Genomic DNA, 25415 nt, shown 5'->3' on the forward strand with positions numbered 1-25415 from the left:
GCACAGCAGTAAGTCCGAGGTCTTGAAACGTGTGCAAATTAGTTATCTGCTGAAAATACTCCACTATCAAAGTCTAGCCTCTGTAGCTGAACAATGTTCCAAAATAAAAGGCATATTCCACAACATTACATGACCTACCGACCCGTGTGATAACTGACATGCTTTACTGCAGCAGTGAGTCCTTGCTGAAGACACGGCATCATGAGACGCCATGGAGTGACTGCTCTCATTCACCACAGCGGTCGACGGCCGTGCTGAAGAATTTACTTTTTAACTTTTACTTTTATTGACCGTCATCAAAATGTGCTGCCAAGGTTGTAAAAGCATGATAAAATATATGGTCTGTCTTTGTAATCTCTCTTGAGAGGCGAAGATTAATAAACCTGTTTGATGTCTGAATTTCTTGAGAAGAGAATCAATCAGGTCATATCAGCCCTCCCAGTCGATCTTATCACTCCTAGATAAGAAAAGACAACAGCCTTTCTCTACTCGCTCTAAACATCTCCCCCGCGAAGTGTCTGCTGCGCTTCTTCAGCACATCATTTTGTGTCATTAAATTGAGTGCTGGAAATCATTTTCAGCTCAGTCATCATTTTCCTGACTGGCTTCATCTCATGATATATTTTCCCTTTAAGTGTATATCCTTTTGTGAGTCGACGTGAAAGATAAATGTATCGCCATGTTTTCAACATGTACAAAAAATGAACGCAGAGAAGTAGCTAAAATTCAATGTACATTTTTACTTATACGTGAATGTATTTTTATTTTTATTTGTTCATGGTTTACATTCCATAATAGATGTGGTAATCTAGGCTGTGTAAAAACTGAACACAACTGCTTGATCAATACGTCTTCTTGAAAGCGTTCGTGAAGGTGGATTTGTCACTTAAAAATCTCCATTCTTATTTCTGAAACATTGTAATAAAATTGTATAAAGTCACAGATTGAGTAGGAATATTATGAAAAGTGCATCACTCATTTATTTTGTTGCATATTCTTTTAAAAACCAAATGTTTGTAGGTCCGTCTTACAATCATGAAAATGAGTTCAGGAAAACATCATCCAATCTGTGGTCACTCTTTGAAGTGAAGCCCTGCCTCAGTATCACCTCATGAGCAAGTGAAATACCTGTTTGATTTGTGCTGCAATGCATCCACCTGTCACGAGACGAAGGGACGAGGGAGCTAAAGCCACGTACGAGGACGTGGTGTAGGACCCAAGTGCAAGTGGTTATAGGCACAGGAGGCAGGAGGGAATTATAAATAATATTTAATAATTAAACTAAAATAGAACAGAAAGCGTCACCGAACCGGGAAGAAACAGAGCAAACGCAGAGTGTAAAAACAGTAATGAAACTAACAGAAGTGCACAAACATTAGTAAAAAGTCAAAACAGAAAGCGTCACCAAACCAGGAGTTAAATGAACTTAAATCACAAATGAAACCGAGAATAAACTACAAAAGAAAACCAAGAAACACACGGCAAACAGCAAGAAACCAAAAACACTAACTCAGGAGTTAAACGAGCTAGCTGCACACAAAACAAAAAGCTGAACAGAGATGGAGCGATACGAGAACCAGGAGTGACCACAAGAGCTAGCAAACAGAACAAAAGAAGCCGAACACAGGTAGAGACACGAGAACCGAGAGTTACCACAGGGAGGAGTTACCACGGGGGAACGAGAGGAGTCCAGAAGCACAGGAACCAGAGGAAACATCACAGGGAACGCGGAAACACACAGGGACTAGGAGAACTGGCAGGAAAGAAAGACAACGATCTGGCACACGTTGCTGGAGCCCAGCTGTTCTTGAAGACAGTAATCAGGGGGTAATCGGCTCCAGCCGTGTGCCAAAGGAACAGAGGGAGAGAAGCAAAACCAGGACTCGGAGCCTGGAAGCGGAGCCATGACACCACCAAAAGGAAAATCAATACGTTTTATTCCCCACTGACTTCCCGGTCCATCACCTGGCTAGTAACGTGGATCAGAGAAGACGTGGGTCTGCCCAGATGTGACTTCTTTTTTTTCTTTCAGGGAAATTTCACTTTAATATTGTGCAAGAATGATCATGGATAGTGATTCTAATTGTTATTTCTTGTATATTTTGAAAAACAACAAGCTCTTTTCATCTTTAATGGTTGTGTTGTGCAGTTACATTTTCATTGCATGCGACCCACGTCAGAGGTTTGAAACCGTTTTCCAATCTGATTTCTCCCCAACAATCTGAACCACAGTTCCAGTGTGAATGTGACTGCCCCCAGGTGGTGAACGATTGAAATTGCCCTCTCTCTGTCTCCTGTCTTTTTCCTTCTCTATTGTCCAGAGTGGCTTTCCAGGGGCTTCAGTTTTACCTAATTGTGTCACACCTATGTATTGCTGGCCGGTGTTTCTGTCGGAGGAGAAAACTATTTTTGTGGTTTAATTTGCCATGCTTGCAATGCTTTTAATGTGCAGTGACTCTGGGGATCTCTTCTCTAGAGAGGGGAGGTGAAATTCTTGCAGTTGTTTGTTTAAAAAACTGAACCAATACATTCATTTTCTTCTCCTTTTTTCGGATGCTGTGAGATACAAAAAACAAACTGCTGCTACTCTGAAGACAAATCGGTATGTTGAAGTGGACAAGCATCTTCTATGTTCATGTAATTTAATGCAGAGTGATATACAATTGAAAATCAAACCCTCAGCTCAGAATAAGTCAAACAGAACCATTAGTCTTTTCGTAAGGAGCTTTAATGCATTCCGTCACATGACATTTGTAGTTCTGTGTTGAATGTAAAAGCTCAGGTCAGCTGTGAAGTCACAGTGGCTGTGGTCAGGTTCATTGCTTCACCATCAGGCTCTCAATGCGAATTTTTCCGTCAGAAAAGAACTCAGTGTACTCGGTTCCCCCCAGGCGATTGGGGAAATGGACAGTTCGGTCATCTGGCAGGGTGATCACAAACTCTCCAAAAGTGAAAGTGATAGTGATCTACAAGAGAATGACCAGAATGAATGTTCACATCACTGTAGAAAAACATCATCCTGCATTTTCTTCAACAGAATGAGCGACTCTCTAAAGCAGTTTACTCACAGAAAAGGTCACCCCCTGCTTGAAAGGAAACCCTTTTCCAAAGACCTCCTGGCCCCACACCCCACCCTCATAAGAGTTATACACCACGGTGTTGGTGCTGAATTGGAGGTTAATGTGGAGAGCAATGTCTTTATCATTGGGCCCGAAGTTCATTGAAATCCTGAAACAGAAATCTGTGTCAGAGCTCCATCTGGTCAAGACTCAACTGTTTAACTGAGCACTAACTTATCGGCAGCATCAGCGTCAGGAATTCCCGTCACAGTGATGGTCTGTCCGACCTTGAAGGGCATGTTGTTGGTCCTCAGTTCCTGTGTGGACATGAATACATTTGAGCTGACATCAGGAGAACCTCCTTGGCTTCACAATAGCAGTCACTGAGCCCCAATTCATGAGTCATTCAGACAGACCGTGTTATCAATCTAGTGCCAGCTCCAGAACCAAACCTTCTGCGTCATGGGTCACGATGTGACAATCTAACTCGAGACTGACACCAGAGCAGAACAGAGACCAACTCTAAGACTAAGTCTCTGGTGGTCAGAGACCAAGTTGAGTGCCTTTGGAAATGAGAGCATCTTCTGTCTCCTCGTGACACTTCTGCGACTTCTTTTAGGAACAAAAACAACACAAGTGTTGAAGGTATTTCAGGTCTGTTCATAGCAGTGTTACTGGAATAAATCAATGAGGTTATTACTGGGCTCTAAACAGATCATTGCACCACAAATAGAAACACAGGACTTACAGGCATGATGATGATGACGATAGTGATGAAGATGTGGAGAGATGTTGCAGAGCAGTGTGGAAGATCTTCCAGTGCCCCAGCTTTAATCCAAGCTCAATTTATAGAGCCAGGGAGGGACCTGCACTCTGAGTGACATCACCTCATCCTATCGAGTCACTTCCCTCATCATCTTCCGCAACAATGTTGAACAAGTTGCTGTGGAAACAAGTGAAGAGTCATGACTGGTTAATTGGTTGTTGTTTCCAGCCTTCCAGACGTGATTGATGCTTAAAACATACTTTTATTCTTCTGTGTTTATATAACTACTTGGCTGATCTATATATTTTTTACCTCCTGAGTTTTGGTTTTGATACTGTTTGTTGTTTTAATGTATTTCTTGTATACAACACGTCGTTCATCTACAGCTAACACCTCCATTGGAAGACTGAAGTTCAGGAGAGAAAGTTCGAACTGGAAACTGTCCAAAGTTTTGATTGGTCATCTCTGTTTAGGTATTTGTGTCATTTTTGCCTTTTTTTTATATGTACACCGTAAACGTCACTGTCAAAAACCTTTTGTGTCACTTTACTTGCAAGGAGAAAGGTTTCATTTATCTCTGGCGTTTGACTTCAGGTTTCCTGGATATGCTGTCTTTGACTGGCACGATGGTCAGACTTAGGTGTTTCTTTAGCAACACTGCATCTGCAGGTCCTGTCGAGCATAACAATCCCGCTTGTTTTAAAGTCGCCTCTTCTGTTGCCTCTTTTCTGTCAAACAAAATGCATTCAAGGCACTTTCATTTTGCCATTTCAGGAGTGCAGTTATTACCCAATCAGTAGAATGCTACTGTAGGTGGCGCTGTGCTGCACTCCGTCAGGTCCAGGTCCTTCCACTGAATTCTCTGTTTTTCCTTGTGAAACATGCATGAAGTGAGTCATGTCGAACTGCTGCAATTGTCAGCGATTTCGACACTTGGTGTTTGTCAAGGACCAATAGATTCTGCGACTTTCTATGTGGGCGAAGTGACCTCAGTTTAGTTCCACAGTAGTTCATGCATGAGTTCCGTTTGGAGAATTTCATAATAAATCACTTGGTGTAGATGTTATTCACATTTTGCAGTTATTCCAACATGGGCTGCAGCTCCCTGATGTATGACACCCGACACCAAGGCGATGCACCTGGGCCTTCCAGTGTGGCTGACTGTGGTTTCAATCGCACCTATGACGTCAGAAACAGTTGAGATTTTGATGGTATGACCTGCTCCATCTCCGCTGAGAGAGAAACACAAAGAGACACAAACTTTAAGATCATGCGTTGTTAGACAGAGGATTTTACATGAACGATCCATGCATCCGAGTTGGATAGCGCACTCTACCATATGGGCCTGTGTCTGCAAGAAAGCTTTCTGTTGCTTGCACTGTGTCACTCTTACCTTTCAGAAAATACAAGAACACTTGAATGATATTACATATCTGAATCTGTTTCTTGACTCTGGATCTATTGGCAGGTCTTTGTGAACTAACTCTATTCAGCTCTCACATCAAGGCACCAGTTTCTGGTTTGTCTCTCTGAATCCAGATTTCACGTTGGCGGAGAAGCATGTTGATTTTTCGCCTCTGAGTTCGTCTGCAGTTTGAGTCACGGTGAGACGCATTCCTGCACCAACTGCACCACTGAACCATCCGGGCTTTATAGCCCATTAATCTGCCTCTACCTGCCTCAGATATTTCACTTTGCTGCACACGAGCCTTCATTACGTCATCCTTGGCAGCGCTCGGCTTCATCTTCTCTGTATCTTCGTAAGTGCGCAACTTTGTGCATCACTTTGCGTGGCATTCCCTTTCCCAGCATTATGGTCCCTCAATATACGTCCGTCATCTGCGGCTCCTCATATGACGACTGACCAAGTTTTGTCGTTCAAAAACTGTTCATTTTCTCTTTGTCCTCCTCAGCTTCAACGTCCTGAGGCAGATGTTAGCTTGGCCTGCTACAACACAAGGATAATTACTGCTGAATAACCCCTGGGGCCATAACCTGTTGGCAGAGATAACCTTCACAGCCGCCCTGGCTTGAACATTCAGCCCGTTGCTCACTGAAGAAGAGATGTTTTGTGAAGGAATAAGCACGCTTTCTCCACTGGCTTCACACTCACTCACCACTTTATTAATTCACGAGCCAGTGGTCATTATTCAGAGCAACATATGAGAGCAACAATATAATTCATATAACAAACGGCATTCAATAATTTTACCACACTAACCTTGACATGATGGCGTGACAGGTCTGGTTCATGTATCATGCAATGTGTTGCAATGCAACCAGCCAATTTCTTGAGAACAGAATCTGCTTTTTCCACTTTAACTTCCCCAGCGTTGCGATGTGTTCATCATGAACTATAGTTCAAAGTTCAGGTCCCAAATGTAAAAATATACCAGTTTGTTTATTTCAATATGTTGCTGCGTGTTGCTACGATCATTGCACGAGCACAGACAGCAAATATTCTCGGTTTGATTTCATCTTCCTCTCATATTCTGAATCCTCGTCCAACCAGGATTCACATCAGCATTTAGGGAACAGGGTTTCCCCATTGTGGCTGTCCGTTCAGTCCACACTAGTAGCAGCTGCAGCTTCACCTCACCACATTCTCAACAACAAATTGCCCTCTGTCTGTCTCTCCTGTCAAACCTGTCGTGGTGTTCCATGTCCTCCCATTTTGCCTTCTAATTTCACTCACACCAAAGCTTCCCTGTCTTTTTTCATTTCAAATGGTTTTGACAGATGCCACATATTACTTAATAATTTTTGTATTCAAAAAAGTTTTTTTTTCATTGTAAAATATATAGTTATTTACTGTGCTGTTCAAAACTGTTTAAAGTTTTTCTTCAACATTCAGTTCTCGGCTTTCGACTATTCCAAACAAATCTGGTTATGCAAAGTTAAATGTTAAAATTGACATTCTAAAGCTGCACTGCATATATCAGTCATTATCATAGTCATAATTATGTCTATCCTCATACTCTATTTCAATAAATGTGTTTTTTTTTGGGGTGTGATGAGTTATGCATTGACAAATAGTGACTAGAATATAACACTCATTTGTTTCACAACTAAAACGCTGCTGTATTAGCATGGCAGTTCAGACATGAACAAACGGTTTTTGAAATGATGTTTTTATTTTTTCCGATTGCTGTGAATACGAAATCGTTCCACACAGAGAGTCTGCACACACACAGGTCTGTTGAAGTGCACTCACATATTTTATGTTGGTTTGATCGTACACTCATTGATACTCAATTGAAAGATACACAGAACCACAACTGTTTATTTAAGGAGCTTTACTACATTCAGCCACATGTTGTTGTAAAGTAGTGTTGAAGCTCAGCTGCGGAGAAACTTGAGTTTTATTCTTTAATCTCCACACTTGTGAAGCTTGCTTCTCCTTCAAAGATCAAGACTGGGTACTTGTATTTACCAATGTAATTGGGGTAATGGATGTTGGATTTATCTGGTAAGGTCACCACAAACTCTTGAGGGCTGAAGGCAACAGTGATCTACAAGATAGTGAACAGGATGAGTCTTCACTTCTATCTTGCTGCTTTAAAAGAGTGAATCTCCACAACAGTTAACTCACAGTGAACTCCTTCCCCTGCTGGAAAGGAAACGTTTTCCCGGTGACCCTGTTGTCCCCCCACTTGCCGCCCTGGTATGAGTTGCACACCACTGTCTTCACCTCATTGTTGCGGTTGAAGCGGGGGTTGATGTGCAGGGCGACATCATTCTCATCGGGGCAGATGTTCAACTGAAAGCTGAAACACAAGTCGTTGCGAAAACCACAGTTCTCTTGGCAAGACAGCTAGCTGTGGTGAAAACAAGATAGTATCATTGGTCTGAGCTGGAATCACTCACTTGGTGGAACTGGCGTCTGCTACTCCCTTCACTATCAACGTCTGTCCGAAGATGAAAGGTACGTTGGTGATAGTCAGAGGCTGTGCATGTAAAGCAATATTAAATTCAAGTGAATCCCTGATCCAGAACCAAACCTGATCACCATAGATGCAAGGACAGGAAATAAAGGAACACAGATGTTTTTGAGCGTCAGATCCATGGACATGAGGGAGAAGTACGGGACTCACCAGCATGATGAGGAGATGATGTGGGGAGATGCTGCAGAGGTGAGTTGAAAGTCTTCCAGTGCCTCACCTTTTTCCAGAGCTTCATTTATAGAGCCAGGAGGGTCCTGCACTCAGAGTGACAGCACCAACACCCAATGGTCGCTCCTCCCATCGTCTTCTGCGAACAGCACCAATGTTTACCAAGGAGCTGTGGTAACTAGTGAAAGGCAGTGAGTGACTAGTGTATTGTTGCTGCCAGACTGCCAGATGTGGTGGTTGCATAAAACATACTTTTATTCTTTGGTGTTTATGCAATTACTCAGCTGGAGTTTTACCCCCTCAGTTTCATTTTATCATTGTTTCTTTAGTGTTTAGATAGATAGACTTTAGTGATCTCACAAAGGAGAAAGTCACCGGAGCTCTTAGGTTGTTAGTGCTAGCATTTATTGCTTGAAATTGTTTAGTTGTGTGCAGCAATTCCTCTAGTCCTAGTCCAATTGGAGTGCAAGAAATTATTTATTCGTTTAATTTGTGATTCACTTACCTTTGCATGATGATATGCTTTAGCTTAATTAAGATTTTGTGAGTGCTGATGTGAATCTACCTTCTCTTCCATCACTTGTTAAAAAGGATAAATGTGGGTAAATATTTTTTTTTATTCACATTATATTTAGATTTATTCATTTTTGTGCTTTAGATCTTTGCATGATACACCAGTGAACCTCCGTATCCAGCCGCTGAATTAAACTCCTTATTGACCGTCACGTTGCTGCAGACATGACCTGACATGCACATTTTAAATTACCGTGACTCTTATGTATTGTGGACAATTTTATCACTGTCTAAAAGAAGAGGAACTTTGCCAGTACTGTCGTATCTCTGGCCCTTCATCTCTGCTTCCCCCCGTGATTTATTGACTGTTTATTACATTAGAAAATGAGTTGGAAAATGGTTTTAGCAGGCTAGTTTGAGTGTTGTTTCACTTCTTTTCTGCTAATACAATCACAGAAATGACTACAGCCACTGAACATGCTCATTGGCTGTTGAGGGTGCGAGAACGTTGGTACCTTGTTGGTAGACCAGAGAGTCCATCAAACCAAAACCTTGTGAAATGACATGAAACCATGTGATCATCGCAAAGATGTTTATTTGTCATGGAAAAGTTAGCAGCAGAACCAGGTGCAAGTCATATTCATCAAATTTACTTGAAAAAAAAAAAAAACTTGAAAAAACTGAATACAATTCAAAATAAAATAAATATAACGAAACCATGTCTAAATATCATATCAATATATTTTATTTAAACTCTAAAGAAGATTCAGTGACACACTACTGCCACCATACGTGGCTAATGTATTAAAACTGAGCGTGTAAAGGTGTAGAACAAAAAAACTTTTAGCGGCCATTAGGAGCCGCTCACAACCCAATGATGGGCGCCGGCCCCATGGTGAAGAATCGCTGTACTAACTTCCTGTATGCCACACCTACTTATTGCAGGCCGAATTTGTGCCACGCCTCCTATTCTGCGTTTCATATTTGTAGCTCTCTTCAAAGACAGATGCGCACCATTTTAGACTGAAATGAAATCATATTCAATATCCACCTAAATAAATAATGTATTGATTATAAACCTATGGATGTAGAAATTATTCTGCGTCACACAATCACACTGTCGCACTGTCAGTGATTTGACAAAGCAATGGTGACATCTGCTGGCCCAATTATTCTGACACGCATTAGTGAAATATAGAGGCCATGCCAGTTCAAACCTGAGCAAATATTTCAGACTAATTCTAAATGGATGTTAACCTTATAGACGGTATGGAAAACATTGAAACTGTCAATCTGTCTGTCGCTGTCAGATTGAGCTTGTTCAGCTCAGAAAAGTCAAACGGAAACACCAGTCTTTTCGTAAGGAGCTTTAATGCATTCAGAAACATGACATTGGTAGTTCTGTGTGGAATGTAAAAGCTCAGGTCAGCTGTGAAGTCACAGTGGCTGTGGTCAGGTTCATTGCTTCACCATCAGGCTCTCAATGCGAACTTTTTCATCAGAAAAGAAATAATTGTACCCAGTTCCCCCCAGGCGATTGGGGAAGTGGACACTTTGGTCATCTGGCAGGGTGATGACAAACTTCAGTGTGCTCAGCCCTCTAGAGGCTTCGCATTGGAAAATTGTAGTTGCATTTTCTTTTTCCCATGGAAGATGTTATACTGCTGTCAAAAATCATTAGTCATGTTTCACAAAATTCCTTTGATTCATGATGATCAGATATTCAAACAAAAGTATTATCATTGACAAAATAGATAGAAAAATATAATCATTTACTGAAAATGTGTTTTCTCGAACTGAGGTTGCTTGATAATTGAACAATAAAGCATAATATTTTAGCTTCCTCTTACACAATAAGGGAGCCACTGACTTGCGAAATGGCTGTTGAGGTCAAAAAAACGTTGCCAAGTATATAGTCCTTTGTATTCTTTCTTGAGAAGCGATGAATTACATCAGCAAGATGTTTATCTCAGGTTGTTCGCCTTTCAATCATTTTAATCGTTTTCACAGCACAAATAACTGTTGTGTAATCTGGTAGTCACGAAACATGGAACACCATTTCCAGGTCTAAACAAAAGTAGTGCTCCTGGTGAAGATGTCACTGTACATGTTTGGATTTTGCCTTTGAAGAATGGGCTCACTGTCTGATACTCTCTGTCGTCTGATATCTTTTCTGGCATGTGCTTCAGTATGAACCTGTTCATGATCTGTGCTGGCACGCTTCCTCAGGAGCTCAGGTTCTTGAGAAGAGAATTAGTCATATTATACAGTGCCATTTCTGAGCAGTGAAGCCCTGCAACAGTCAATCTTTTGTTTCGAGTGACACATATTTGATTTGTGTTGATATGCTTCCTTAGAATCTCTTCTGAAGCGAATCAGTGTTTGTTTTTCACTGTGAATTCACCAGTGCAACAACATAGATAAGAAGTGGACCTGCCCAGACGTGGGTTCACACCACACAAAAAACTTTTCAGCACATATTTATGCAATTGTAATTTCATTATATTGAGTACAAGAAATCTTCATTTTTTTATGTAAGATATTCATTGTACAGTTTAATTCCCTTTTTAACGCTGGATGTTTTAACTTGGTGTGTGTGATCATCACCGCCATTATTATTATTATTGTTATTATTGTAATAATAATTGTTAATACTGCTACTAATAATAATATTAGTAGAAAATAAAAATAATATAGAAATAACCTCTATGAAATGACCGTTGCCAGTTCTATCTTGAACAAATGATCCAGGCGAGTCAAGTGCTATATAGAATATAGAAAACACCGAAACTGTGTTTCTGACTCTCTGGGTGATACAACTGCTCAGTCACAGGTTGAGATTAGAAAATGAACCAATACATTGATGTTCTTCTCCTATTGCGAATACAGTGGGATACAAAAACATTTGAGAGCTGGTCTGAACACACAGATATGTTGAAGTTGACTAGAATGTTGTATGTTCATTTAAATTCATCAACTCTCAGCTCAGAAGACGTCAAACCAAACCACGAGTCTTTTCGTAGGGAGCTTTAATGCATTCAGAAACATGACATTTGTAGTTCTGTGTGGAATCTAAAAGCTCAGGTCAGCTGTGAAGTCACAGTGGCTGTGGTCAGGTTCATTGCTTCACCATCAGGCTCTCAATGCGAACTTTTTCGTTGGAAAAGAAATAATTGTACCCAGTTCCCCCCAGGCGATTGGGGAAACGGACACTTCGGTCATCTGGCAGGGTAATGACAAACTCTCCAAGGGTGAAAGTGATGGTGATCTACAAGAGAATGACCAGAATGAATCTTCACATCACTGCAGAAAAACATCATCCTGCATTTTCTTCAACAGAATGAGCGACTCTCTAAAGCAGTTTACTCACAGAAAAGGTCACCCCCTGCTTGATGGGAAACCCTTTTCCAAAGACCTCCTGGCCCCACACCCCACCCTGGTAAGAGTTATACACCACGGTGTTGGTGCTGAAACGGATGTTAATGCGGAGAGCGATGTCTTTATCATTGGGGCCGAAGTTTATTGAAATCCTGAAACAGAAATCTGTGTCAGAGCTCCATCTGGTCAAGACTCAACTGTTTAACTGAGCACTAACTCATCGGCAGCATCAGCGTCAGGAATTCCTGTCACAGTGATGGTCTGTCCGACCTTGAAGGGCATGTTGTTGGTCCTCAGTTCCTGTGTGGACATGAATACATTTGAGCTGACATCAGGAGAACCTCCTTGACTTCACAATAGCTCGCGTCGGTCACTGAGCCCCAATTCATGGCTCTTTCAGATCAATGACAGACCGTGTTTTCAATCTAGTCCCAGCTCCAGAACCAAACCTTGTGCATCTGTGTCATGACTTGAACCAATTAAAAAGCATTTCACATGTTTCAAAACGATCAGTCTTCTGTGAGAAAACTGCATATGTTGCTCATCCGCTCTCCTCATACCCCAGTGGAGGTAATGGTGCCAGGGTTTTGGAAAATAATGTGGTCAGCTTCTACCCAGTTGATCAGGTTTGTCTCAAAGATGAACCCATCCTCGTCTAAGTAAACACTGTTGGCACTGCACACATGGGCACAGTGCGGTCCGGGGCCCACCCTATAACTTTGACTGATGTCAGAGTGACTGACCGTGGAGAAATGGGTATTCGTTACTTCTTAAAATTCTCTGTTTCAGGGTGTAATTTTGTTGATTTACCTTCATGTCACAATTACATCAGTGTCGACACAATCTAATTCGAGACTGACACCAGAACATACAGAGACCAACTCTAAGACAAAGTCTCTGGGGGCCAGAGACCAAGTTGAGTGCCTTTGGAAATTGAACTGGAGCTACAGTGAAGCTGGCACTTCTTCAGGTGCACCAGTGAGAGCATCTTCTGTCTCCTCGTGCCACTTCTACTGCTTATTTTATATACAAAAAGAACACAATTGTTCATAGCAGCGTTACTGAAAAAAGATCAATGAGGTTATAACTAGACTCAAAACAATCATTGCAAAAGAAATAGAAATACAGGACTTACGGCCATGATGATGATGGTGATGAAGATGTGGAGAGATGCTGTGGAGCAGTGCCTCAGCTTTAATCTGAGCTCAATTTATAGAGCCACGGACGGTCCTGCACTCAGAGTGACATCACCACACCCTATAGAGTCGTGACTTTATCTTCTGCAAACAGGATTAATGTTTAACAAGTAGCTGTGGAATGAGTGATTATGTTTCTTGTTGCTTCCAGACAAAATCGTTCTTATGGTTGTGGCATAAAATATACTCTCATTCTCTGTTGTTTTTGCAACTACTCCGTCGAACAACTGTATATAGTGTTAGTCTTAATGATGTCATTACTTTTAACTGTTTATTGTTCTGATAATTATGAAATAATTTTATTTAAGCTAGGAGGCTAGTTTGGAAGTATTATTTCACAATTTTAGTGTGAGCCTCAGTCAAACTCATGCTGTGACTGTGAGTGACAGTTAACTGTTGTCAGTTAACTGACAAGTTAACACCTGGAAACTCCTGCTCCTCACTGCTCCTCACTGCTCCTGCACCTCACTGCTCCTCACTGCTCCTGCTCCTCACTGCTCCTCACTGCTCCTCACTGCTCCCGCTCCTCACTGCTCCTCACTGCTCCTGCTCCTCAATGCTCCTGCACCTCACTGCTCCTCACTGCTCCTGCTCCTCACTGCTCCTCACTGCTCCCGCTCCCCACTGCTCCTCACTGCTCCTCACTGCTCCTCATTGGTCCTCACTGCTCCCCACTGCTCCTGCTCCTCACAGCTCCTCACTGCTCCTCATTGGTCCTCACTGCTCCTGCTCCTCACTGCTCCTGCTCCTCACTGCTCCTCATTAGTCCTCACTGCTCCTCATTGGTCCTCACTGCTCCCCACTGCTCCTGCTCCTCACTGCTCCCCACTGCTCCTGCTCCTCACTGCTCCTGCTCCTCACAGCTCCTCACTGCTCCTCACTGCTCCTGCTCCTCACTGCTCCTGCTCCTGCTCCTCACTGCTCCTCATTGGTACTCACTGCTCCTCACTGCTCCTGCTCCTCACTGCTCCTCACTGCTCCCCACTGCTCCTGCTCCTCACTGCTCCTGCTCCTCACAGCTCCTCATTGGTCCTCACTGCTCCTGCTCCTCACTGCTCCTCACTGCTCCTCACAGCTCCTCACTGCTCCTCACTGCTCCTCACTGCTCCTGCTCCTCACTGCTCCTCACTGCTCCTGCTCCTGCTCCTGACTGCTCCTGCTCCTCACTGCTATACTGATACCCTGATACTGATACTGATACACTGATATACTGATACTGCTATACTGATACTACTTCTATTATTTATACTATTATTAGTTATAATGATCCTGATACTTCCATACTGCTGTACTGATACTGCTGCCGCTAACTCTGTTGCCCCTGGTACTGATACTGCTACAATGATGCTGACTGCTAGTACTTTTATGACAACCTTTTCTCTTTCTGCCACTGCTTTCATTTGCAAACATGTCTACAGTACCAGCACTTAGTACTAGTAGGACTACTTCCACCTGTTGCAGGAGTACCCAGTACTGCGACTGTGTCAGCTACTGCCCATCTCAGAGGACTCCAGCATGTACTTTGATGAAGTGTATTTACTTTGTGAGAAGATGTCTTTGCGACGTGGAGTCCCGGTGAGAGACGCGTCCTGGTTGTCTGGAGCTCCATGCTGCACCTCTGACTCAGTTTTAATTTCTTCCAACGCTTCCACCCCTGGAGGACGTGCAGCACTGTTGTTGGCTGTGCCTGAAATAGACTTTCTGTCGACTACCGTATTTTCCGGACTACAGAGAGCACCGGAATATTAGCCGCACCCACCAAATCTAAGAAGGAAAATGGATTTTGTTCATACATAAGCCGCACCGCTCTATAAGCCGCGGGTGCACCGTTGCTGTCTGTGCCACAGAAAATGCATGAGGATCACTTCTAGCGATCCTCTAGTACTAGTTTTGAAAACGGGGTCCAGTGTCGAGACTGACTCATGAAACAATCTTGCCAATGTTCTGAACTCCAGTCATGAACTCCTCACATCTTATTTACATTTAAAGTGTTCAGAAAGCACTGTTTTCACCCTCCAGTAGATCGTCTCTGTCAGCAGAGCTGCGGACACGCGGGCGAAAACAGCGCAATTTGAGCGCTTTAAAGGTAAATAAAACGCCTGTGATGTCATCGGTTTGATGTGACGAAGCTCAATATTTTTGCCAGCAAAGAGCATGCTCATTAGACTCTAAAAACTCGGGATGCTCCGAGAGACAGGGAGAGCACTCAGCTGAAGCAGCTGTCTTCAACGTCTTTCGTGAAAGCTCTCACTCTGGACGAACGCTGCATCTGACACACACAAGACTGCAGCGGATTCGGCCGCGGTTGATTCCGTCTTAAAACGACACCTGAGAAAGGCTGCTCATCTGGCGCGGTGAAATGAATGATTATTTCTCGGGCAATATGCTTCGCGTTCTGAACGTCACGCTCAGACCGGCGAGTGTCACGAATGACCGCTGGTTCCTGCAGTTTCACTTTCATGAGCACCAGAAAACTCTCTGTGCTCTGTCAAGTGCTGGTGTTTTAAATATCGTATTGAATTCGTGGCGTTGATGCCTTTTAACGTGCATGTGCTGCAGGATGCAAACTTGACATGACAGACTGAAAAAAGCTTCCGCATTAGACACGCCGTTGCCAAGCGAGTGGCGAGTCGGGAGGGAGGAGCGGACGCATCACAAACCGCGGGCGGTGCCTCATCAGAACGGCTGCTGTCACATGTGATCGGATTTTGTGACCGGCAATGACAGGCAGTGGTCGGCATTCACAGATCACAACCAGTTCAGCCTTCCATAATCGGTGGCCGATTGATTGGAATATCCCTGTAAAAATCAATATATTAGCCGCATCGTTTTATAAGCCGCAGGGTTCAGACCGCGAGAAAAAGTAGCGGCTTATAGTCCGGAAATTACGGTAATGAAGGCTGTAGTGTCTCACCAGACGATGGTTAGGGGATAGTGCCGACTCAGCAGGGCGCCGCTTCCCCCGCGGATTAATAAAAGATGGCTGCACTAGCTCAACTTTCTGCTGCGAGGAGAGGGAAGTTGTCCGGCGGCGACTTGAACTCTGTTTGATCTGGGCCTGAGCGTTATCGCCGGCACCCTGGTGGTCCGTGGTATGATAATTCTGTCTGAATTTTAGCCACCGGCTCAGCGAGATGCTGTGTTATGTAAGAACCCAAAAGCAAGGTCGCGCTCACTCCCACGCTGCAGCTCTAGTGCTGTTGCTCAGTGATGGAGGTGATGTGGAGAAATTAAAACCTGCACTTATCAATCGGACTCCACAGCCTGTTTCCTTGACGATCAGCTGCTGGTGCATTTGGCGTGGACCCACGAGAGCGAGGAGATGAGACTCGCACCAGTCACACCTGCCTTTGACATTGGTTTGGTCTCCTCTGGTGGTTTGCTTACATATTGAAAGGATTTTTCAGAAAAGACATAACTGAGCACGTGAGCTGGTGTGTTGAAGACGGTGTTGGGCGTGAGGCGGGCCGCTGGCTCGCTGGGTGTCGAGTGAAAGGCTGTAGGTTTGCTCCGCCGCCATGTGGTTTCCAAGCCCTGACCTCGACGCCCCTGGAGCACCTGCATCCTTTGGCAGGAGCTCCAAGTGGCGGCGCTCCGAGTGTGAAATGAAGATGGAGTGCGTGTCGCGTGGTGAGCAGGGGCCGTTACTGGCTCCTCAAAGGCAGCAGATGATGTCAATTTTGCAGGTCACGCTCCCGCGGGTCGTCGCATCTTTCACCATCGACATTGGTGTGACACCTCAATCCCGGTAATGAGTCCAGAAGTGGCTGCGGTTCACAAGGAGCCGCTGCAGATAAACAGCATCACCTGATAAGGATGATCATCGTTAGCACACACTCAACCACACAAATCTAATGAAACAGACTTATGAATAAATTTATAAATCATTTATTACACTCATTTTTGTGACTCAAAACTTGCCTTAATCGTGGCGTTGGACGCCCCACTGCTGATAAGCAACGGGACAAGGCCTCCAGCAGCCCCACGTCTTTTCTTATCTTGGTTAGTACAGAGGTGATGGACCGGGAAGTGGAATGAAAAAAAAAAAAAAAGATTCTCTTCTCAAGAAATTCGTATCATACAGGTGTGTCGCTCGATTATGACACGAGACGTGTTACTGATACAGGGCTTCACTTCTCAGGAAAGATTACAAAGACAGGCCATATATTTGATGATGCTTTCCTGACCTCAGCAGCCACGTGCAACACAGTTTTGACTATATATATTCGCTCTAATATATATCAAATAATCAATTGTTTATTTTCCTATTTTACATGAAACTAGTGTTTTTTTCAACTTTTTGGGACACTTTTTTCCCTCAGAAATCTTTATTTATAATTTAGAATACATTATTAATTCCATGGCTGCTGTCGTAAAAATGTTTTTCACATCATTGTTTGATATTTTCGCTGATTTTGAACAGTCATGACTCACAGGGTATGCGAGGGTGTTCAACCAATGTGTTTAACACTGCGGCACACCAGGAAGTCCTCGGTCTGGAAACGTGAACAAATTAGTTATCTGCTTCACTATCAAAGTCTAGCCTCTGTAGTTGAACAATGTTCCAAAATAAAAGGCATATTCCACAACATTACATGACCTACCGACCCGTGTGATAACTGACATGCTTTACTGCAGCAGTGAGTCCTTGCTGAAGACACGGCATCATGAGACGCCATGGAGTGACTGCTCTCATTCACCACAGCGGTCGACGACCGTGCTGAAGAATTTACTTTTTAACTTTTACTTTTATTGACCGTCATCAAAATGTGCTGCCGAGGTTGTAAAAGCATGATAAAATATATGGTCTGTCTTTATAATCTTTCTTGAGAAGCGAAGAGTAATAAACCTGTTTGATGTCTGAATTTCTTGAGAAGAGAATCAATCAGGTCATATCAGCCCTCCCAGTCGATCTGATCACTCCTAGATAAGAAAAGACAACAGCCTTTCTCTACTCGCTCTAAACATCTCCCCCGCGAAGTGTCTGCTGCGCTTCTTCAGCACATCATTTTGTGTCATTAAATTGAGTGCTGGAAATCATTTTCAGCTCAGTCATCATTTTCCTGACTGGCTTCATCTCATGATATATTTTCCCTTTAAGTGTATATCCTTTTGTGAGTCGACGTGAAAGATAAATGTATCGCCATGCTTTCAACATGTACAGAAAATGAATGCAGAGAAGTAGCTAAAATTCAATGTACATTTTTACTTATTCGTGAATGTGTTTTTATTTTTATTTGTTCATGGTTTACATTCCATAATAGATGTGGTAGTCTAGGCTGTGTAAAAACTGAACATTGTTTTGTGTGTGAAGCCACACACAACTGCTTGATCAATGCGTCTTCTTGAAAGCGTTCGTGAAGGTGGATTTGTCATTTAAAAATCTCCATTCTTATTTCTGAAACATTGTAATAAAATTGTATAAAGTCACAGATTGAGTAGGAATATTATGAAAAGTGCATCACTCATTTATTTTGTTGCATATTCTTTTAAAAACCAAATGTTTGTAGGTCCGTCTTACACAATCATGAAAATGAGTTCAGGAAAACATCATCCAATCTGTGGTCACTCTTTGAAGTGAAGCCCTGCCTCAGTATCACCTCATGAGCAAGTGAAATACCTGTTTGATTTGTGCTGCAATGCATCCACCAAAAGGAAAATCAATACGTTTTATTCCACACTGACTTCCCGGTCCATCACCTGGCTAGTAACCTGGATCAGAGAAGACGTGGGTCTGCCCAGATGTGACCTCTTTTTTTTCTTTCAGGGAAATTTCACTTTAATATTGTGCAAGAATGATCATGGATAGTGATTCTAATTGTTATTTCTTGTATATTATGAAAAAAAACAAGCTCTTTTCATCTTTAATGGTTGTGTTGTGCAGTTACATTTTCATTGCATGCGACCCACGTCAGAGGTTTGAGACCGTTTTCCAATCTGATTTTTCCCCAACAATCTGAACCACAGTTCCAGTGTGAATGTGACTGCCCCCAGGTGGTGAACGATTGAAATTGCCCTCCCTCTGTCTCCTGTCTTTTTCCTTCTCTATTCTCCAGAGTGGCTTTCCAGGTGCTTCAGTTTTACCTAATTGTGTCACACCTATTTATTGCTGGATGAATTTGTGCAGCGTGAAAGTATTCAGTCAGATGAAGCAAATATTTTTTATTTGCAATGCGTGACATTTATTTGGTGAAAAAATGAAGCAAGTGAATTAGAAATGAAGCAAATGAAGCAGTGGTCGTTTCTCAGGAAACCATGCTTCAGTTGAGTTGTTGTTGGTTCCAAGCCTCAGTTCAGGTCAAAATAGAAGATTTTGATGCAGTTACAGAACTGATCAGTTGTCTTGTCTTCGTTTCGTGCCGTGGGGTGAATGTGATGGCAAAGAAAGGACAGACACAGAGGCGCTGGTAATCCGTGTGTCATTCGTTCATTTGTTTTTCATAATAAAACCAAAATTACAGAAACAACTTGTTTTTTCATAGTTTGTTTCGAGGACCAAAATGAAAAAAAAAAAACGGTTTTCCGATTGTCTGCACAATTGGAAAATGGAAAGAACGGATAACGGGGTGATTGTTGCTTTTTTTTGTACTAGTTCGATTTGATGTTGACCGCATCACCCGGAAGTGAACCTTACAGAAACGCGAGTGCTCAGCAGTCTGCCCTCATGTGGTTCGGAAGTTTAGGTGCGGGAAACTGAAGTTTGTTACGCGCGAGTTCTACCGACTCACTGTTAAGCGCAACGTGGTTCAAGATCAACATTAAGAGTGACATGGCTGGACTGGACGATAACGCCGACCTAATTTTTCAACTTTCTGAGGAGGGAAGGACGCATGCCGAAATTGCCAGCGCACTCCGACAGATGGGTGCACTACGATGCTCCGAAATGTCAGTCAGAAGATTCTGCAATCGGCACCAGCTCAGACGAAAAGGACATGTTTCCGATGCAGAATTGGAAGTAGCAGTCATTTCCTCAATTGATAAAGTAAGTGTTCATGTTATTTGTGGCGTCTTTGACTGAAATAAAAAGATGAGCCGTCTCTCCAACTGATGTTCACCTCTGCTTTAATCGCCGTCGAACATTGAAGGTGAATCACCGTAAGAGCTGAAACAAACGGATAAACGGAAAATATTTGACACGTATTTAATGAGACCCATACCGTTAGCAAAGTTCGCTATGCTTGTCAAGTCGAAAGCCAAACGCACTAAAACAAAATATTCCCCACATGCTGTCCGTCTCAATAAAGTAAAGACAAAATATATCAAGTCACAGAGGAAACATATACAAACCTTGTGCCCTACTCAGTCAAACGCCAAAATTAAATTGCTTAACTCCGGTAACTTGCGTCAAGCTCATAGTGTGGATGATTAGAATACTTCCGGGATAGCCTTTCAAATTAAAATAATAATTCTCACCGAAACAACAAACATCGAACTCAGAACACCATTTATCTAACATTAAATCTGTTACATTATTTCCATTTTTAGCAGGTCCCTCATATCAATCTGGAGAAGACAAGTTCCGGTGCGCAAGTCTTATTGTTTGTATTTAACTGCTAAACTGTTGTTTTTGTTTGGGCGGCAGTTACTAACAATGGCATGTGGGACCAGCTCAGAGTTGATCATGGCAGAGAGTTTTTCTTCACCCTTTACGTTCAAGAGAAGTTGTCTCAACACAGACACAACACCAACAGGCTACCTTACATTCAGACAACTTCTTCTAGGGTGAGTTTTGATCTGCTAGTGACAGTACATCCAAAGATCAAAAGTAACTCTCGCGGCTAACAAAAAAATTATTCACAATCAAAAATACATGTTCTATCCCAAAATCTGAAAGAGTTTGCAAGGAATCAAATGCATATAAAATCTGACGTCATTGGTAATTGCCCTTCAATCCATCTTTCATTGCTGCTACTGTCATCAACAATTCCTTCCAAAAACGGTTGGTGCAAGGTACTCTTTGGTGGATTATATAGGCAGAACCTGTACCATGGGCCTAGTTTTACAATGAGTGTTTTGCCATGCGGAGCATTGCAATCTAATCCCTAGTCCTCTGGTGCATGTGGGCCAATCTCCCCTCTCCAATTATGTCATATTTCTGTCATATCAAAATTCAAAAGGAGGCACTGGGACAACTTAGTACTACTAATTAGGTGAAAAGGTGATGATTGTGCTCATTGATGATGTCATTTTGCAAGCAGACCAAACCCCCAGGACATAGCTGGCATCTTATACTTGCATGGCCAATGTCTTCTGATATGGGTTTCTAACAAATGTTTTACAATCTGAAATATCTTCTTGTGTTTTCAACAGAACCTACGAGTTGAAAGAATTTGGCCAGAGGTCCATAATCGAGTGAACTACCCCCTAAAACAAGCTCTTGTTCACTTGCTGGATCAAGAGTTGAATTTTGTATCTCCAATCTGTCATGTCAAGTGAGTCAAACTGGACTTGGCAGGGTTGTCCAGTCGTGGAATGCACACAGAATCCCTGGTAAGTTATAATAACTACACTGGCTGCTGTAGAATCTCAAAACAATTTTGTCGCAACTAAAATGATTCATGTATTTTAGGAAGGGGGATACCGAACGATCTTGCTGCTGGTGGTTGTGCAGCAAGAATTCCCCCAGAGATGCTGCCCAGTGCTGGTGAAGCAGCACAAACGTATGAGCTGGAGTTGGGGTCGTCCCTGACTTGGAACTCATCCTTTGGCTCTGATCCATTTTCATCAGAGGAAGGCCGACTTTATGCTGAGCAGCTGTTAGGAGAGCGGATTCCTGACATTTCTCTTCTTTTTGACTCTGTTGTGAACAATGACCACAGTATGTTTCAAGAAGCACTGTTGTACCTGGAAGGCATGCAGAGTGATTGTTAATACTGTATGTACTTGCCAAACAATAAGTGAGCTCAATTATAAATAAAAGTCAAGTTTAGAACACTGCATATTTCTTTATTTGACAAAATGATAAGTATAAAACCATGTAAACAAAGTGCTTAACATGAACTATCTGGTTTTCCAAAACACAGTGCTAAATTATACATAAAAAACTATATCTACTACAGGAGCAACTTTTCCAGTGGTGCCAGGGCCTCACCAAGTCCAGCCACTTCATGGATGTTGTCCTCTAAATCGTCCTCACGACATTTGGGGCAGGAAGTGCTGGTTTTGCACCACTCTGTTATACACACCTTACACCCCATCAGGCTTCTACAGCAGGTGGAGAACATTGGTCGTTTTAAAAGACCTGTGAGTTCATAGAAAAATGAAAAAAAAAAAAAAGTTTAAAAAATTTCATTTGGTAAGGAGATAAAAACATTATTTAATCAGCTTTATTAGACATACAATTCATATCATTTTGACTGTATAAGAACCAGGACAGTGAGAGCAGTGTAGTATTGAGTGCGTCATAGTCCATGTTGATTCATAAATTTAAGGGTACCAACCTTTACAGACGAGACAGCTACAGATTTCTCTTAAAGAGGCTGCTTCGGCTTCTGACAGAGACAAGGTTGTCGTCATCCTGGAATGACCAAATCCACTGAGATCTTTGATAATCTGTGACACTTCCTTTAATCCTTGGGCTGCCTCCACAACATCTTCAATGTCTGCTACAACCTCTTGAAGGCCAGTATCTTCTCTGCGACTGAAGAGCATTTTAATTCAATGTTTAACATAGACAGACAATCACTTCAGATTCCTCAGATAAGCTGCAGTCAGGAAATTCATAAAGGGGAGAAAACCGCCCCAAAAAACAAACCACACGCACAAACAGATATTTCTATCCTTGTGAGGACATCGAGAGGTTTTTCATTGACTTCCTTGGTTTCCCCAGCCTCTCACCCTTAAACATAACCATCCAAAATAAATGGCTAACTTTATCCAAACTAATATCCAATTAAAATGACCCAGTTATTTTTAAGTTTCAACCCTCAAATTTGACATCAACCTCGTTAGGAGCAGCAAAACGGTCCCAACTAAGCCATATTTCATCACAAGAAAGTGTTTTTTTTTTTTTTTTTTTAAACCAGAATCAGAACCCTATGTGGACATCATATGAAAGTTAACACAAACATCGATCGAAAAAAGTAAAATAGTCTTCTCTGACCTCAGCCGCCTCCTCTTATTAACCTGGAGCAGATGAGCTTCAGGTACTGCAAATACTTTCCTGGAATTTTGCTTCCAGTATACTGATCCTGACAAGAATAAATAAGATTAGTCTTTGTCATAAAAAATGTTTTGTTATGTTTCAACCATGTATAGTCTGCCCAGTGGATTAATTATATCTTAAAGGTAGGTTCTTTTTTTTTTCCAAACAAATCCAAAGTACAGAGCTACTATTAAAATATGTCCTTTTGTGCGAATATCACTTGGGTGTATGCACTTTTTTCAGTTATTAAGAATGTGAACTGTTTGTGCAGAAAATATTACATTTAAACCGCGATAATTAGAACAAAAATAATAACTTTATTATACTTACCTCTTGTTCCTTCCGAATCAATTATTTTATTCCCCTGACTATCAGTCAAAATGACAGGCTCCTGTTCTCCGAGGGCTTCTTTCACCTTGTCAGTGATTGTTGCAACACAGGCCTCAAACTCTGTGAAGCGGACTGTCACCATCTTGCTGCTCTCCAGCTTTCCATTGACGACATCAGCAATGAAGACATTCCTGAACAATGACAATAACTTAGAATTTCTTGAACACATGGAAAGTTTGTTTTTTTTTCAATTTGTTATTTGATGCAAGGTGCTATCTCAAACAGTTTTCACAAGGAGTGATTTTGATAATATTCGGATTGACTTCTCAGTCAGTCAGTGAATATACAGTGACAACATTAGCCACTCAATATATGACTGGGGTCATCAGGTTTTTGGCAAAACAAGCATTAACACAGCTCAATTGTGGGGTGGGTAGTAAGTAATTACTAGCAAACAGTCAAGACACCGACAAAAAATATTTAGAAGAAAGTTGTTGTGAATAGGGTTTCTCTTACAAATCACCTGACAAAGGTTTTGACCAGGGTGAAGACGCAGAGCCAGCAGCTGCACTGGGTGGACGGTGAAAAGAAAATCTGACTGGCTGCTGGCAAGATGAAAGTTCCCTGGGCAGCTTCTCTAGAGAGGTGCTGTTGCCATGGACTTCATAATGACCTTTCCGAGTGAGGTCATAGCACATGAAGTCACCGTCATCATGAGGAAATATGGCCACATTTGTGTCATCTGTCAAATAAATGGTCTCTTTTTGGACCTAGAAGTATTTAGGATAGAGAAGATTAGACATTGATCATATTCATTTACTTAGATTTCAACGCGCATTTTAAGAAACAATTCAATTCTCCCCTCATTTTTGTACACACAAATGCTTCCTGTCGCTTTCAGAATGGTTATGATTCAGGTGTAATGAGTGTAATGTAATCCATGAATATAACATGATTTATGGTTTGATCTGTGAGTGCATACCGTGAGGATAATCAAAGGTCTAAGGTTGCACAAGAATCTTTTACACTCATAGTGAACATTATGGTTTGGCAGTAATTGTGTTGGCAACACTCGGGGGACAAAATTAACATCTACAATTGCAGGATGTAGTGACGACTATAGCAAACATCAACGCATGAAACTTATTATAACTATACGTTGGATTGGTTATAATAACCCAAAAACGCCAACTCATTACTGGCATCACTCTATCCGGCGAAACTTTGACGTAAACTTGCTTCACAAAAGTTAATAAGTAACGGACCCCCCGCCCCCATTTCATACAACGACTTACCTGGAAAATGACACCTATTTTCTCTGTACTCAGGTCTTCTGGCCTTAATGTGACCCTTTTCCCCTCCCTAAACAGCACAAATGTGTTCTCGTTCATCTTTATGAGCTTGATCACCGAGAGGTTGCCGCCGTTGTGCACTCGCGTTTCTGGAAGGTTCACTTCCGGGTGACGCGGTCAACATCAAATCGAACTATGAAAAAGTAAGAATCACCCCGTTATCCGTTCTTTCCATTTTCCAATTGTGCAGAAAATCGGAAAACGGAAAAACGATTCGTTTTCCGTTTCTTTCATTTTGGTCCTCGAAACAAACTATGAAAAAACAGGTTGTTTTTTCGTTTCTGTAGTTTTGGTTTTGTTATGAAAAACAAATGAACGAATGGTACACGGATTGCTGGTCTCTATAGATAGCGGCAATGTCGAGTGGCGGCACTTGTGCCGTCACCGTTTACACAGCCCTTAAGCAGGCGGTGGTTAGCTCAGGGGTGGGCAACCCCAAATGTTGGGCTGGGGAGCCATATTGGACAAAAAAACAAAAAAACATTAAGTGTGGAGCCACAAAAAAATGAAATGCCTTATGTAAGCCTTGAAATGAAGGCGAGACACGCTGTATGTCTCTATATTA

At 42.2% G+C, this 25415-nt stretch overlaps 2 protein-coding genes and 1 long non-coding RNA gene across 4 annotated transcripts in view; 1 reads left to right on the forward strand and 2 right to left on the reverse strand.

The window, feature by feature from the left end:
• Window positions 1-2715: 2715 nt before the first annotated feature.
• The window catches only part of LOC128751070 (beta-galactoside-binding lectin-like), a 31288-nt gene continuing 8588 nt past the window's right edge, over window positions 2716-25415 (reverse strand). The window contains exons 1-4 of one of the 2 annotated variants that reach the window (XM_053851847.1): window positions 3808-3900; window positions 3294-3376; window positions 3069-3228; window positions 2716-2966 (exon numbers count right to left, since the gene is read on the reverse strand). In XM_053851847.1, coding sequence (XP_053707822.1) covers window positions 2817-2966; window positions 3069-3228; window positions 3294-3376; window positions 3808-3813 — 399 coding nt within the window. In that variant the 5' untranslated portion in view covers window positions 3814-3900 and the 3' untranslated portion in view covers window positions 2716-2816. Of the gene's footprint in view, window positions 2967-3068; window positions 3229-3293; window positions 3377-3807; window positions 3901-25415 lie in introns of those variants that run through there. The other variant, XM_053851849.1, reaches the window with a different exon arrangement.
• LOC128751068 (beta-galactoside-binding lectin-like) lies at window positions 6941-8001 on the reverse strand. The gene is made up of 4 exons (XM_053851845.1): window positions 7920-8001; window positions 7693-7772; window positions 7418-7592; window positions 6941-7337 (listed from the first exon to the last, which is right to left on the reverse strand). The coding sequence occupies exons 1-4, from the start codon at window positions 7923-7925 to the stop codon at window positions 7188-7190; spliced, it is 411 nt and encodes a 136-aa protein (XP_053707820.1). The 5' UTR covers window positions 7926-8001; the 3' UTR covers window positions 6941-7187.
• On the forward strand, window positions 19718-21869 carry LOC128751075 (uncharacterized). Its single transcript, XR_008413219.1, has 3 exons — window positions 19718-20006; window positions 21335-21514; window positions 21594-21869. It is a non-coding gene; the product is annotated as an uncharacterized LOC128751075 (long non-coding RNA).

The sequence above is a fragment of the Synchiropus splendidus genome, chromosome 19 (assembly GCF_027744825.2).
Source record: "Synchiropus splendidus isolate RoL2022-P1 chromosome 19, RoL_Sspl_1.0, whole genome shotgun sequence".
Taxonomy (NCBI): Eukaryota; Metazoa; Chordata; class Actinopteri; order Syngnathiformes; family Callionymidae; genus Synchiropus; species Synchiropus splendidus.